General features: G+C 34.1%; 1 protein-coding gene across 10 annotated transcripts in view; it reads left to right on the top strand.

The window, feature by feature from the left end:
* Positions 1-17281, top strand: part of ADAMTS6 (ADAM metallopeptidase with thrombospondin type 1 motif 6) — a 321406-nt gene that overhangs the window by 21057 nt on the left and 283068 nt on the right. For all 10 annotated transcript variants that reach the window (XR_006716243.1, XM_045494590.1, XM_045494585.1 and 7 more), the window contains 3 exons: positions 8615-8826; positions 9334-9417; positions 9917-10062. Coding sequence is in view for 9 of the 10 variants with exons in the window: in XM_045494590.1 (XP_045350546.1) it covers positions 8615-8826; positions 9334-9417; positions 9917-10062 (442 nt within the window). In the remaining variant the exon portion in view is untranslated. The remainder of the gene's footprint in view (positions 1-8614; positions 8827-9333; positions 9418-9916; positions 10063-17281) is intronic.

The raw sequence follows: 17281 nt of genomic DNA, 5'->3' as shown, positions 1-17281 counted from the left end.
TCTCTCTTTCCATCTCTCTCTGCCCCTACCCCACTTGCACTCACACGCACTCTCTCTTGCTCTCTCTCTCTCTCTCTCTCTCTCTCTCTCAAATTAAATAAATAAACATTAAAAAAATAAATTAATAAAATTGAAGAAATGTCTTAAAAGAAAAAAAAAGAAACATACAGCAGGGACATTAGTGGTCAAAAAAGGCTTCATGGAGGAAGTGACTTCTTTTTTTAAAATGTTTTTAATTTACATCCAAATTAGTTAGCATAGGGTGCAACAATGATTTCAGGAATAGAATCCTTAATGCTCCTTACCCATTTAGCCCATCCCCCCTCCCATAACTCCTCCAGTAACCCTCTGTTCTCCATATTTAAGAGTTTCTTATGTTTTGTCCCCCTCCCTATTTTTATATTATTTTTGCTTCCCTTCCCTTGTGTTCATCTGTTCTGTGTTTTAAAGTCCTCATATGAGTGAAGTCATATGATATTTGTCTTGGACTAATTTCACTTAGCATAAGCGAAATTGCATCCATGTAGTTGCAAATGGCAAGATTTCATTCGTTTTGATTGCTGAGCAATACTCCATTGTATATATATATACCACATCTTCTTTATCCATTCATCCATCAATGGACATTTGGGCTCTTTCCATATTTTGGCTATTGTTGATAATGCTGCTATAAACATTGGGGTGCATGTGTCCCTTCCAAACAGCATACCTGTATCCCTTGGGTAGATAACTAGTAGTGCAATTGCTGGGTTGTAGGGCAGTTCTATTTTTAATTTTGGGGGGAACCTCCATACTCTTTTCCAGAGTGGCTGCACCAGTTTGCATTCCCACCAGCAGTGCAAAAGAGAACTTCTTTCTCTGCATCCTCACCAACATCTGTTGTTGCCTGAGTGGTTAATGTTAGCCATTCTGACAGGTGTGAGGTGGTATCTCATTGTGGTTTTGATTTGTATTTGCCTGATGATGAGTGATGTTGAGCATTTTTTCATGTGTCGGTTGGCCATCTGGATGTCTCCTTTGGAGAAGTGTCTTTTCATGTCTTTTGCCCATTTCTTCACTGGATTATTTGTTTTTAGGGTGTTGAGTTTGATAAGTTCTTTATAGATTTTGGATACTAACACTTTATCTGCTGTGTCATTTGCAAATATCTTCCCCCATTCCATCAGTTGCCTTATATTTTTGCTGATTGTTTCCTTCACTGTGCAGAAGCTTTTTATGTTGATGAGGTCCAAGTAGTTCATTTTTGCTTTTGTTAACCTTGCCCCTGGAGACTTGTTGAGTAAAAAGTTGCTGTGGCTGAGGTCAAAGAGGTTTTTGCCTGCTTTCTCCTTGAGGATTCTGATGGCTTCCTGTCTTACATTTCATCTATTTTGAGTTTATTTTTGTGTATGGTATAAGAAAGTGGTCCAGGTTCATTCTTCTGCATGTCGCTGTCCAGTTTCCCCAGCACCACTTGCTGAATAGACTGTCTTTATTCCATTGGATATTCTTTCCTGCTTTGTCAAAGATGAGTTGGCCATACGTTTGTGGGTCCATTTCTGGGTTCTCTATTCTGTTCCATTGATCTGAGTGCCTGTTTTTGTGCCAGGAAGTGAATTCTAAGCTGGGGCCTGAGGGAGAAAGAAGGTAGCTGTGCACAAGTGGAAGAAATGTGGGTAAAGTGTTCCACATAGAGGAAATAGCATTTACAAAGTTTCTGAACCAAAAGAGAGAATGTCACATTGCAGTCATTACCAGTTCCTATAACAGGATACATATTAGAATGTGGGCTGCAGGGATAGGAGTGAATTTCACACTGGGTAAGAAGTGGCAGTGAGAGATGACACTGAAGTGACAAGGAGGGCCCAGACACAAAGGGCTTGTAAACCATGTTAAGGAGTTTGTTTATCTTAAGTGTGCTGGAAACCCATTGAAAGGTGTTAAGCAATAGGAATCACATGATCAGATTTGGGTGTTAGAAATATTATCCTGGCAGTCCTATAGAGACTGAATAAGAGAAGAGCAAGACTAGAGGTAAGGAGTTAGGAGGCTCTTTAGTCTAAAGATTAGAAAACTTACAAAATAGAGGATATTTTGGCTTGGCATGATAGAAAGAATATGGTTTACTCTAGCTTTGGACAAACTACCCAGCCTGTCTGAGTACTTCTTTCAGCACACATTAATCACTCACATGTAATTTTGCTATCATTATTATTGAGATGACTGTTTCTAGCATTTAAAGAACTTTTGTATTAAAAAAAAAGATTAGGAGTGCCTGGCTGGCTCAGTCAGTGGAGCGTGCAACTCTTGATTTCAGGGTTGTGAGTTCAAGACCCATGCTGGGTGTAGAGATTACTTAAAATCTTAAAAAAAAAAAAAAAAAAAGATTAGATTTGTTCTGTGTACTTCTAGTAGCTGAAACCAGAGGCAGAGTATTTCAGAAGCAGGTTTTAGCTTAATACAAAGAAAAGTTCACCAACAAATGATTTTAGGAAAAAATGGTATAGGTTCAACAAGTAGATTTATAGAAAATAGAATGGGTTATCTTATGAATTAGTGGATGCGTCACTCTTTAGTTTATATCCATATGCTTCTTGGGCTCCTTCTGCTTCAAATATAAGTGCTCTTTGGAGTTCTTTCTTCAGCTGAGTGTTCTCTTTTTGCATATTCTCTTCATGAGTAATCTCTGGAAGGTCCTTCTTGATGAAGAATAATTGGTACTAGAAAAAGGCGACTTAAAGTGAATCCACTTAAGACATGAAATAAAATTTCATAGGAAACAGTGAAAGAAAATTCATTGAGTAATGAAACTAAATATTATGGAAATAGTTTAGTTTTTCTTACATTTAGCAAAATTTAGGCTATAATTACAACTGTATATACATTCTTGAAAAACTAGGATTAAAATATTTAGTTGTTTATTGTGAAATAGTTTTTTCATCACTTTTGCTGTAACATGACATCCTTCACTTCATGATCTTAAAGATCACTTTTTGCAAAAATACTTAATGATTTCATAATATTCTGAAAAATATCTCTTGACCCTTAGATATTCAAGTTATCCTCTTTTGAAGTGCCTATCTTATTATTCACTGGCCTTACTGGGGCAGATCCTTCTTTTTCTAAGGTTTAAGCACGAGTCAAATAGTGCAGCAAATCCACTCTAAGTGCCATCATAAAATTCTGCCCTTTTTGGGGAAGATTTTCTTTTTCCACAGTCTCTCCCCCTAGATCACTGTGTTATTAGTGGAAAATAAAGCAGGCCAATGAGATATTCTTGAGTAACTAAAAAATCTTGAGTGGATTACTGTGACTATTTCCTAACTTTTAATCTATTCACCAGTCATTTATGTTACCTTTAACACCAGTCCATTTAGTTCAGACCCCTGTTATCTCTTGCCTATACCACTATAATGACTTTCTAACTGGTCTTCCTGTCTTCAGGTTTGTTGTTCTGTCTTTAGTGTGTTTTCTCTTAAATCTAGTTTAATTATACACCTTCAAACACTTCGCTGGCTTCCCATGAGTGCAAAACATTATAGTAGTTCCATAGGAATATCACTAGAAAAGGTATTTTGTGTTTAATGAGTTTGAGATAGGTCTGGTTAAGAACTACTGATCTTGGGGTGCCTGGGTGGCTCAGTCAGTTAAGTGGCCAACTTTGGCTCAGGTCATGATCTCACAGCTCATGAGTTCGAGTCCCACATCGGGCTCTGTGCTGACAGCTTGGAGCCTGGAGCTTTCTTTGGATTCTTTGATTTGGTCTCTTCCCCTACCCTACTTGTGCTGTCTCTCTCTCTCTCTCTCTCTTTCAAAAATAAATAAACATTAAAAAAAATATTTTAAAAAGAAAAAAAAAGAACTACTGATCTTAATTCTGATACTATTTTGACAGCATAATTCAAATGACATGTGCATTTATGGGTATTAATTGCCAATTAACTGGTTATTGGGAACTCAATTTTGTATCAAAATATAAGTTGGAAAAACCATTTTGAAAGTGGGTATATTTGCCTCATATTCAGATATAAAGTTTCCCATTCTAATTAGATTATGCTATTAATTTTTTTTAAATTATGAAAAATACCTGTTTTTTGTAGAAAATTTAGTAAGTATGTGATAAAAAGAAAAACAAGGAAGTGAAAGAAGTTGCTCCTTTACCATTACCCAGGTATAACTGAATGCTCCTATTATCCATTGTTACAGATATTATTATGTCTCTGTACCTGCATGATTTACTTATGTATTTATTAGATAAATATTCATTTAGCATGTATGTGTCAGGCTAGATATTGGATATGCAGCAATAAATAAAACAGGAAAAGTTTCTGCTCCCATGAAGCTTGTATTCTAGTAAAGAGAGACAGTTAACTAAAAAATCAACCAAGGAAACAAATACATAGCCAAGTACCAAGAAGTGATAGTGCTTTTAGTGAAAAATAAAGCAGGTCAGTGCATTAATTGTGAATGACTGTATGCATTTAAACATATTTTGAGATTGATGAAAAATATAAGATCTTATATCAGGTGGCAAAGAGATCCATGTGTTTGGTTTTGGGGAAAAGTTATTTATTGTATATGTTTATGGAGGAATATTTTCTTTAACATTCTATATTCTATGCAAAATTAAATTGAGCAAAGCATATGTAATGAGTATCATTTGAATATCTACAAATCTTTGTTATGAAATAAAATTAAGTCAATTGCATATCCTATGTTAGACTAAAAAAGATATTAGTACAGATGATTAAACTTAACATTAAACAATTGACAATTACAGAATGTAGATACTGGTTTGTAATGATCTAATCATGCTGGATTGATTTAATTTTTAAAATGAAACCAGAGGAGTGCTGAGGCCTAGGGGTACTTGTACCCCAATGTTTACAGCAGCACTTTCAATAATAGCCAAATTATGGAAAGAGCCTAAATGTCCATCAACTGACAAATGGATAAAGAAGATGTGCTGGCCTTGTAGAGTCGGCTTGGGATTCTCTCTCTCTCCCTCTCTCTCTGTGGCCCCGTCCCATTTGCACATGCTCTCTATCAAAATAAATAAATAAACTTAAAAAAAAAAGAATGTCCATTAAAGACATTATATATACATTTATCTGATGGAGTGATAAGCAAACTAACAATGTAAGTCTGAAATTTATGAAAATGATGATAATAGTAGCTACCTTAATACTGAATGATTTTTAATGAGAAACAGCGTTGCTGTGTTTATTTTGCCCAATAATGTCTAATTCTTTTCATAGTACTTGAAATAAATATAAGGAGAAATTGGATGGATCAGAGAAGTGAAAATGACAAAATAATGGAAATTAAATCCTATATTTAGACATTTAGGCTGTCCATCCAGAGAAAGGGAAAACAAAGCATCATTTGAATACATGAGTGGTTTTAGGATCAAGGAAGACTGAGCAAAAGAAATTGGAATTATGTTAATGCAGAAAGTATTTTGACCATTTCAGCACAATATTACTATAAACTCAGTGGCTTAAGCAATATGTTTTTATTATCTCACAGTTTCTGTGGGCCACAAATTGTACATGAATGAATTATCAACTTAGCCTTAGCCAGGACCGGGTTCTCATCTGGTCTTGACTGGGGAGGAATTCCCACGTTTATTGGCAGCATTCAGTTCCTTGCTACTATAAGACTGAAAACTTTCGTTTGGGGCTGGTTGTCTGCTAGAGGCTATCTGTAGTTCCTCGCCATGTATAGTTCTCTAACTTGATTGCTTGCTTCCTCTAAGCCAGCAAGGGAAGGACTCTAGGAAGAAAAATGCTACAGTATTATGTAACATAATTATGTACTCATTGATATATAATCATGTACATCGCATTATCTTTGCTGTATTATACTGTTTAGAAGCAAGTCACAGGTCTCATCCACACTAAAGGGGAAGAGATCACACAAAGTGTAAACAATAAGAAGTCTTGGTGGCCACCTTGAGTCTTTCTAGAATAGGGGAATACTTATTGGTTATCTGGAAGTTATACTTTTTTTCATGTTTGTTTATTAATTTGGGGGGAGAGAGAGAAAGCGAGCATATGTGTGATTGGGGGAAGGTCAGAGAGAGAGGGAGAGAGAGAGAATTCTAAGAGGCTCTGTGCCATCAGCATGGAGCCCAATGCAGGGCTCGAACTCACGGTGAGTGAGATCATGACCTGAGCCAAAATCAGGAGTCAGAAACTTAACCGACTGAGCCACCCAGGTGCCCCTGGAAGTTATACTTTTAATGTTTATTTCTTTTGGAGAGAGAGAGATACAGAACGCACGCTGGGGAAGGTCAGAGAGAGAGGGAGACACAAAATCTGAAGCAGGCTCCAGGCTCTGAGCTGTTAGCACAGAGCCTGATGCAGGGCTCGAACTCATGAACCTTGAGATCACGACCTGAGCCGAAGTCAGACGCTTAACCAACTGAGCCACCCAGGTGCCCCCTGGAAGTTATACTTTTGAAATAAGAAATACTATGTCTCTGCCTCTCTGGACCTTTAGGAATAAAAATACTTAATTTATATGAGTTTCAAAAATATTTTACTGATACTTTTCATAGTCATTTCCATCTCTTATTGCTTAAAACTTATATCAAAGTAATTTATAAAAGGCAAAGGCTAAAGCAATTAGAAAAATAATAGAGAATACTGCCAATTTCTGTCAAGCGTATTATATAAATTAATCTGATTTTCCTCACTAAGTTTTTCAATAAGTAGAGGTTAGAAAGACTTCTTATTCAACATACAGATATGAAAGTGAAGTATGCAGAGGACCCTTACCTTTTCAAGTTTATTAAATAAAGATGAATATAAATCGGTCAAGTATTTACAGATGCCATCGTACTAAAAGGTTGCCTGTGTACTGAAGGACCAAATGTCTAGAAAATAAAGGATTAAACTGTAATCCACAGTAAAATGTAGTTTAAAGCAAGTTATGCTGGAACCATAATCTTTCAACACTCATTCTAACACCGTTTACCTCTAGGTTTTAGAAGAGGAAAACTTTGGGTTCTCTGTCAGTATAAATACTTGTACACCACGAAATTAAATAAAAAAAAAATTCGGTCTTTTCGAATTGAGATTTCTAGGTATGCCTGTATGGCTCAGTTAATTTAAGCAACCGACTCTTTATTTCGGCTCAGGTCATGATCTCGTGGTTCATGAGGTCAAGCCCTGAGTGGGGCTCTGCACTGACAATATGGAGCCTGCTTATGATTCTTTCTTTCTCTCTCGCTGCCCCTCCCTCAATTATGCTCCCTTCCCGTCTCACAAAATAAATATATAAACCTTAAAAAAGTATTGAGATTTATAGGGCAGAATTCCTCTAATTAAGAGAGTTTAAACGTCAAAAAAATATATATTAAAAAAAAAAGGGGGGGGCGCCTGGGTGGCTCAGTCAGTTAAGAATCTGACTTCGGCTCAGGTCATGATCTCACGGTTGGTGAGTTCAAGCCCTGCATTGGGCTCTGTGCTGACAGCTCAGAGCCTGGAGCCTGCTTTGGATTCTTTGTCTCCCTCTCTGTCTGCTCCTGTCCTGCTCACACTCTGTCTCTGTCTCTCAAAAAGTGAATAAATGTTTTAAAAAAATATATTTAAAAAAGAAAGTTTAATAAAAGCATCCTACTTTAAAATAAATACTGTGAAGGAATAGGATTTTGTGGGGAGTCTGACTGGCTCTGTTGGTAGAACATGTGACTCTTGATCTTGGGGTGGTGAGTTCAAGCCCCACATTGGGTGTAGAGATTACTTAAAGGCATAGGGGCACCTGGGTGGCTCAGTCGTTTGAGCGGCCGACTTCCGCTCAGGTCATGATCTTGCAGTCTCGTCCATGAGTTCGAGCCCACGTTGGGCTCTGTGCTGACAGCTCAGAGCCTGGAGCCTGCTTTGGATTCTGTGTATCCCCCTCTCTCTGCCCCTCCACTACTCGTGCTCTGTCTCACTCTGTCTGTCAAAAATAAATAAATGTTAAAAAAAATTTTTTTAAAGGGAATAGATTTTTGCAGTGTTAATGTTCTTCATCAGAACTATTTTAGAGGGGCTGCTGGGTGGCTCAGTCAGTTGAGCATATGACTTTGGCCTAGGTCCTGATATCACTGTTCCTGAGTTCAAGCCCCATGTTGGGCTCTGTGCTGACAGCTCAGAGCCTGGAGCCTGTTTCAGATTCTGTGTCTCCCTGTCTCTCTGCCCCTCCCTCACTTGTGCCGTCTCTTTCTCTCAAAAAGAAAAAAAAAAAGAAAAAGTATTTGAGAGTGTTTAGAAAGTTAACGCTCTAGTTGTTTTTAGAAAAAAAACTGTATAAAGTACATATTCTATATTTAAAAGTATTATGACATAATCACTGAAATAATTTGAAATGATTATTTAAAAAATATTTTATTATGTAATTCATTGGGCTTATTTTGTTTTGTTTTTATGAGCAGCTATATGTTATTAATGTTTATTTTTTCAGATAAAATGATTGTTTTGATACTTGTAAAAAGTTTAGTTTTCTCACTGCCGCATTTCCTCATCCCTTCTCACTATGAAAAGTCTTACTGCTTTAGATAGTTTATGAGAAGCATGTCTATATGAAAGATCTAAAAATAAGTAAGTTTAATTAGTGAACCTATCTGAATTAATTATTTTTATTGTAGACCTCATAAGAAGTGGCAAACCCTGGTGGCTGAATGACACATCTACTTTTCCTTCTTCACTACCAATTAATGGCACGCATATCCGCCACAGACAGAAGAGATCAGTAAGCATTGAGCGGTTTGTGGAGACATTGGTAGTGGCAGACAAAATGATGGTGGGCTACCATGGCCGCAAAGACATTGAACATTACATTTTGAGTGTGATGAATATTGTAAGTTTGATGCCTCTATATAATATTTTAACTTAATAATGTGTGGTTTTGACTAAGGTCATGGAATTTTAATGTGAATTGATGATTTTAAAAATTTACTTGTCTGAAATGAGAAAAAAATGATATATTAATGTTTCAATTCCATAGGAAATAAATGTAAAGGTGACTTTATTGTTCATTTTCAGATAATATGACAGTTTGAACGGGTCGTACTAAATCTTGTTTAAGAGGTTTTATTTGACTTGGAACATCAGCTCACCCTCTTAATTACTATTTGTAGTTCAGTTTTAGGAGAAAATGTTTCTTGAGGTAGATTTATATAACAAATCTTTTATGGAGGCATCTTGGGGGTAGAGTTCTAAGTGATATGAGATCAAATAATACCTTTTTATATACACAGTGGTTAAATTTATGAACAATTATTTTACCATTCTTTAAAAAAATATTAAACAATCACCCTATGATTTTTGTCTGACTTTGTGTCTTTTCTTATTTTCTGGAGGTCAGGTTGCCAAACTTTACCGTGATTCCAGCCTAGGAAACGTTGTGAATATTATAGTGGCCCGGTTAATTGTTCTTACAGAAGATCAGGTAAGAATAAGTTAGTTTAGAAATCTAAAACTCTTAACAGACAAGCTATAGAATTATGTATTACAAAATAAAATATCTTATTATTGGAAGTTCTAGGAAGTTCTAGTTGAATATGATTTTCACTCCTAAGCATTTAATATTTTAAGCAAATTTTAAATAGTTTATAAGAATATACCTCTTATGTCACGTTAGAACTATATATATGTATATTAGCTATGTGTTTCAGTAGAAAGATGAGTATGGGCGTGGCAGATCTTATAATAGTGGTTTTGGTTGCTGATGATCACATATATTCACATTATCATTAAAGCTGACACTAGAAAGAATGTTCAATAGTACACTAAACTCTAGGTCAGATATTACAGAAATAAAAATTGGCAAGAGATTATTCCTAGAAACCACTGCTTCTAATTATAGTCCCACTTTAGTCTTCAGAAGTTTTAACAACTGACCTTAGTAATTTGTTTGGAACATTTCTGGTATGCATGTTGTATTGCAGCCAAACTTGGAGATAAACCACCATGCAGACAAGTCCCTCGATAGCTTCTGTAAATGGCAGAAATCCATTCTCTCCCACCAAAGTGATGGAAACACCATTCCAGAAAATGGGATTGCCCACCACGATAATGCTGTTCTTATTACTAGGTATGGCTTGTTGCAAATATTTTACCTCTGATTGTTGTGTTTAATATTTTAACTATATTTGGTTCTATCTGAAGCCTCATTCAGGTAATAAGTATGTTGAAAGCAAAATGTTAATGTGTTATTCACCAGTGAGACAATATATTACCCTATTATTGTGTTTGCATCAAATGAATCAGATAAGAAAAAAGAACAGATTTAGAGTTGACTTAGAAATTTAATAAACATCTTTCCTTCTACTGATATCTATTCATAAAGCTTAATTGGAAGCTCATATATGTTTTATTAATTGAAATGCATAGTAAAACAAAGGTTAAACAGTATGAGAAGATTAAATTTTAAAAACAAAAATGAGTCATCACTCTTTTTAGAAAATATATTATAAAATATGTTATAAAATATATTAATTATTCTTATCTCTAAATTATTAAAAGCGAAGACATCAATAGTTGTATAATTTACTTAGATGAATTTTTTATATTAAATATAATTTATTGTCAGATTTGTTTCCATACAACACCTAGTGCTCATCCCAACAGTTGCCCTCCTCAATGCCCTGGATGAATATTTATTTAATTAAAAATATTTTAATTATGGTATAAAGAAGCAGATATATTACATTATATGTTGAATAGCTTGTTTCTCAGCAAAATTGTTATTTGATGATAACCCAATGAATTTTTATATTTCTTTCCAAGTTTAGAAAACTGTGTTCAGATCCTTTTATTCCTTACTCTCCAATAAGAACTCTGTGAGGTAGATATCATGATTATTTTTCCCATGTGAATAATGAGGAAACTAGTTCAAAATACTTAAATAGCTCAAGATCACTCATTTAGCATTATAAAGTTCAGGGCTCAACCCCTGGTGATCCTATCTTCTTTGATTATACGGTGATTATACTATACTTTGATTATAGCTTTCTTAGTTTGTTTATACCCTAATTACGACTGGTGAGAAGCATGCTTAAATCATTTTAAGATGAGCATGTCTTTTGACCTGCTATCAATTTAAAAAAAAAAAAAAGCAATAAACAAAATGGAAGCATTATTCTATCTTGGTGAAATGGAATTGCCTTTGTTATTTTGATCATTTCTTTTAATTCACAAGATAGTATTTAACATGTATTTCATCTGTACTGTGCCCATTGACTCTACATTAAATTCTATGGAGGGAGTATAAAGTTATATGGCATCAGAATCTTGAGATCTCAGAAGATAATGTGAATTTAGCTTTTTAAAAAATATACCTGTTAACTAAGTTGTAGATTTAAAGTTTCAGAGTTTATTTTTTTAACAATTACAATGACTTTAATTGACTTCATCTACCTGGCATCATAAGCCAGAAAATTTTGTTTATGACATGCTTGCTGAATAAAAACAACATTGTATGGGTTCTATATTCATATGTGTTGACATGTCAGTCTGATAAATTCTGCAATTCCTCGGAGTCTTGTGGTCTGGAATGATTCCCAAATATATTTGAGGAGTTAAAAATATACTAAGCATTGTGCAAATATAGAAACCTTTGTGTAAAAATATATATGGATATGATTAGTGTCAATGAAATTACTACAGGAAAATGTCTGTTATATATGGTTAACAAAATGATTACAGATATTTACATTGGCTTCTGTGTTTATATTTATAAAGCCTACCTCTCCCTAAAAGGCAATGCCTAGTGGGCTCCTGGTGCTTTACATTTTTGTTATTGTATGAGCATTCAGTTTTTAACTTTTGCATCAGATGACAGTAGCTATACAAAGAGTGCACATTTATAAGTATTTGAGTAGTGAAATATGTCTGGGCAGTTAGCCATCCTTTCTTTGCACTGGCTACTACATTCAGCTGTCTGACTTGTTCCTCTGAATTGACCCACATATTTTTCTGATCCTCTGCAGAGCTCTTCCTTGTTTCTATAAGCCACTTTGAGTGCCTTTTTGATGCCTGAGGTTTGAACATGAAACTTTTGTTTTAAACTTGTCTCCTAATGGTCACACTAGCCCTAGAAGTGATCTCAGAATTTAATAGAACAGTACTTTGAAGAGTTCATATCTCATATCATTTTAGATTGGTTATGTAGTGGAGCTTAGAAAAGTGTCTCTTTGAAGCAGCATAAAATGCCTTTTGAAATTGTTATAAAGTCCCAAAGTAACTTTTAGCTTATTTAAAAGTCTACTTACATAAAAGTCTAATTATCTTTGAATTATTAGGACCATGCAGTGACATCTAAGTGTGATGAATATAATCTCTAATATTTAGAGTTTTTTATTGGATGTTTTACCATCCTTGATTCTTCCTTATATATTTTTGGTTTGTGAAATTCAATATATCTTTAAATCATACTGTTAGTGAAAATTATTATAAGAATTTTTATAGATGGTTTATATTAACATTTTTCATTGTTTCATGTAACTCACTTATTAACATGTTCAGGGTTGTGACTTCACTATTTATAGATAAGATCTTGATTTATGTTTGCTTGAAATGTCAGCTCACTAGGGAGATGTATAATGTGTTTACTGAGAATTCCAGAGAAAAATTGATAGATAGATTTATCTCCACTAGGACAAATTTTATCTTAGGGATTTAAATGTTTTAAGCAGAAAACCATTTGGAACTATAGTTACTTAGGTAATAATAGTTACTTTTGAAAAAAAATGTAAAAACCCAAAAATACTATCTCCTGTTTGCAAATAATATTTTCTTTTTTTATTTGACATAAATTTAAAGCAAACTGTATTCTACAAAGCTATAAGACCACCATGACTAGACAGAAATCAATAAGTAAAATAAAAAATTTAAAATTCTGTTGTTTTATCTGGTATCAAAAATACTGCATTAACACCAAAGAGTATATTAAAAATTATTTATATATGCACATACATTTTAATTTTATATGTACTTGTTTATTTTTATACATGTTCATATCTATATAATGAACATTTGTTATATACTAGCTAGCTTTATCTAATCTTTTTTTAATATTTGAAGTATAATTGACAGACAACATTGTACATATTTAAGGTGTACAATATGACTTTGTGGACCTGGATGTTCATATATCTCCCCAGATATGGAAAGTTCTCAGCCATTATTTCCTTAAATAAGTTTTTGCCCCTTTCTCTGTCTTTTCTTCTTGTACTCCCATATTGCTAATATTATTTCACATCATGATGTCCCATCATTTAGGTAGGCTTTCTTCACTGCTTTTTGGCTTTTCTTCTTTTAGCGGGTAATATTAAATGACTTGTTTGCAAGTTCACAGTTTCTTTCTTCTGCTTGATCACATCTTCTATTGTTGCTCTCTGTTGCCTTTTTAAATTTCATTCATTTCATTCTTCAGCTTCAGAATTTGGTTTCTTTTCTATATTTTGACCTTTCTTTTGAACCTATTATTTTATTTATATATTCTTTTCTGATATCATTGATATATATTCTCTTTTAGGTTGCTGAACTTTTTAAGAATAATTATTTTGAATTGTCGATTTGTAGATTTCCATTCCTTTGTAGTCACTTATTGGAAAATAATTGTATTCATTTGGTGGTGTCATATTTCCTTGATTTTCCATGTCTCTGTAGCTTTGTGTTGATGTCTGTGCATTTGATGGAAGAGTCACTCCTTCCAAATTTTGTGGAATGGTTTTAGTAGAGAAAGATTTTTATCTGTGGGTGGGCATAAGGGTGCTGGCTGAGTTGAGTATGGCGTTTCTAGCTCTGGAGAAATTCCAGCAATGTAGTCTGTATACAGCTTTGTCAGCTTAGGTTAGCCTTGGTGAAGATTGCAGAGGTACTTAGTGGCCAAGGCTGCATTTGTCTGTAGCAGCAGTAAAGGCTACTAGGGACCACCTGATCTCTTTTTCTTTCATGAGGTATGTATATCACAATGGAGGATTTCTCTTGGAGCTGGGTCCAGCTTGCAAGTACCCATATCAGTGTTGGTAGCACTGGTGTCTAATATGTGGGGGGATTTGGTAACTTTTTAAAAATAATTGAATACGAAACGTATATAACTTGGTCAAGAAATGATTAGTATTTTTTACTTGAAACTCTACAAATAGAATTTAAGAAGATAAAATAGGACTGTATGTATACACTTAAAAAGTTATGCATGTTACAAAACCTTCACATTATTCTTATTAAACTTTGTATTGAGATACTGTAAATTAATGGCTACTAAGGAATACATATCTACAATTTGACAGGTTATTTAAAAAAGATTTATATTTTTAAATGAAGCTAGGAAATTTCCACAAAATTTAAAGTCAAGACAATTTCTAAATTTATTTTGTGGGAAAAGCATTTAAGAAATCTATTTATACTCTGAAAATCAGTAGGAATATAGTGACATAAAGTGTAGTATTTGCATCAATGTTGAGCAATTAACACAAACAGACAAATGGATAAATTTCCTGAATTTTTTCTATCAAATATTAGAATCATGTTTTCCATCTTTAAGATATTAGTATATAACAATATATGTTTGAGATAGGAATTATAACCTAAATTATTTTTGGTAATGGATTTATTGAGATATAATTAATAGACCATAAGTTTGCCCACTTAAATATACAACTCAGTGGCTTTTAGTATATGTGGAGGATTGTACAACCATCACCATAATTAATTTTAGTATATTTCCTTCATTCCTGTAAGAAGTTATTCCCCATTCCCTTATCCTCCCCATCCTAGCCCCAGGCTGAGGCAACCACTAATCTAATTTTAGTCTCTATAGCTTTGCCTATTCAGGACTTTTTGTATGAATGGAATTATACAATATGTAGTCTTTTGTGACTGGCTTTTACTTTGCATAGTGTTTTCAACGTTCATCTATGTTGTGGCCCATTCCAGGACTTTATTCTTTGACTAAATTCTTGAAAATTTAAGATCAAGATGCAGATCTTTTAAGAATGCCTCTATTAATAGGCTCTTCTTTAAAATTATACTTCCTTTTCAGTTTTTCATTATTGAAATGCATAGGACACATAAATACATCTCATAATACAAATGCAAAAGTGCACACCAAGTCACATAATTCAGTCTTTAATTAAAATGAATATATTTATCCTCTTAAGGGATCACGACTATTTGTTTAGTTGCTGCTGGATATTAAAGGGATTAGAATTTCCAAAGTCAACTAATGTTTTCAGATAAGAGATTGAAAATAGCTCTAAAAAATAGTTTCTTGCTAAAACTTGGTCTACAGTGTGTGGATTTAAACAAGTTTTCTTAATTTCTATAGAATGTATCTATCAGAATTACATATTGGCTTTAAGATTATATATTAAAACAGAGGAAAAGGAAATTAAATTTGGTGTATTAACACTTATTTGCTATTCATCTATGGATTTTTTTTTAAGCCTTAAGGAAATGCCTGATGAATTTTTCATGGACTATCACTAAGTTTTTAAGAATTTGTGAGTTTAGGGCCACTTGGCTGGCTCAGTTGGTTGAGCCTCTGACTCTTGATGTCGACTCAGGTCATGATCTCATGGTTCATGGGTTCAAGCCCCATGTTGGGTTCTGCACTGACAGCACAGAGCCTGCTTAGGATTATTTCTCTCTCTCTCTCTCTCTCAAAATAAAATAAATAAACATTAAAAGAAAAGAATTTGTGAGTTTATAGGCAGCAAAGGAATCTTGAATTCAATTTGTGGATGAATTGTTTTTGTTATTTGGACATTTTGAAACATATATTATTCTCTAACAACTTTGGTTCTTTCATTTTTAGTTATCCACACTGCCTATACCCTTCTTCTTTTTTCAGTTTCTGTTCATTTCATTCCTGGTTTGTTGATTCCTTACTCAAGTGTATTTATCTAGATTCAGTTTCCATTCCAATCAAGGATTATGATAGACTTGTGCAACTTTAAATTCCTGTGCAATCTGGGACACTTTTAAGAGTGAAAGAGAGTACCATTGGCAGGTATGCCTAGACAGTAGGCACAAACTAGGATCAGGTAAATCAAGATTATGGTCATCCCAGGCATTATCTATGTTTGCTTCTTAATAAAAAATGGATAAGAGAAGATACTTTTCTCTCGCTGCCTAAGATTGACTAAATACATGCAATTTAATGAACTATCTTTGTACAAACCTTGACTAAAACTGAGGTTGATTTGCAATAGGAATCATTAGTTAAGTTAAAGAAGGGGTATATTATAATAAACACTTAACTCTAAAGAATAGTAAGTTGGGGCACCTCAGTGGCTCAGTCAGTTAAGCGTCCAATTTCGGCTCAGGTCATGATCTCACAGTTTGTGGGTTCAAGCCCTGCATTGGGCTCTGTGCTGACACCTCAGAGCCTGGATGGAGGCTGCTTTGGTTTCTGTGTCTCCCTCTCTCTCTGCTCCTCCCCTGCTCATGTTCTGTCTCTCAAAAATAAATAAACATTAAAAAAAAATCTTAAAAAAAATAAAGAATAGTAAGTTTACTATTTATATTGGTTTTATGGATGTATTTATGCAGTTGTTTATTATGTACCAAATTCTTTTTTTTTTTTTAACATTTGTTGATTTATTTTGAAAGAGAGAGAGACAGAGAGAGAGTACAAACAGAGGACAGGCAGAGAGAGGGAGAATCCCAAGCAGACTCTGCACTGTCAGTGCAGAGCCTGACACAGGGGTCGAACTCACCAACTGTGAGATCATGATCAAGAGCCAAGATCTAGAGTCACATGCTTAACTGACTGAACCACCCAGATGCCCTGAATTATGTACCAAATTCTTAAGTGCCTTGTAGAAGCTTTATCTTTTAAATATCACAATAGCTGAATGAGAGAAGTTCTATTATCTCTATTTTATAGATGAGGAAACTGGGGCACAGAGAAGTGAAATGACTGGCAAGATTATACATTAATTAAAAGACTTATACCAGGTAATCCAGCTGTAGAATCCTTTTGGAGGAATTGTAAGGGTATTCAGCAAAAATAATAATGTAGAGATACTTCAATAATGTTGGTGCCTTTGATAGGCAGACTTCTTTGATGGCCCCCAATAATCTTTGTCTGCTGTTGTTCATGATTTTGTATAATCTGCTTCTATTTAGTTTGTGGTAGACCTAGTGAATTGATGTCTTTATAATGCATATTATTCCTTGCTACAAAAAGGGTATATCTTTTCATTTATTTAGGTCTTTTTAAATTTCTCTCAGCAATGTTTTGTGATTTTCACACCTTTCTTCACTTTTGTTGTTATTGTAAATGGTATTTTAAAAATTTCATT

This window comes from Leopardus geoffroyi, chromosome A1 (genome assembly GCF_018350155.1).
Source record: "Leopardus geoffroyi isolate Oge1 chromosome A1, O.geoffroyi_Oge1_pat1.0, whole genome shotgun sequence".
In the NCBI taxonomy this organism is placed as follows: Eukaryota; Metazoa; Chordata; class Mammalia; order Carnivora; family Felidae; genus Leopardus; species Leopardus geoffroyi.
Note: the sequence above shows the minus strand (reverse complement) of the source record. Positions and strands in the feature narration are given on the sequence as shown.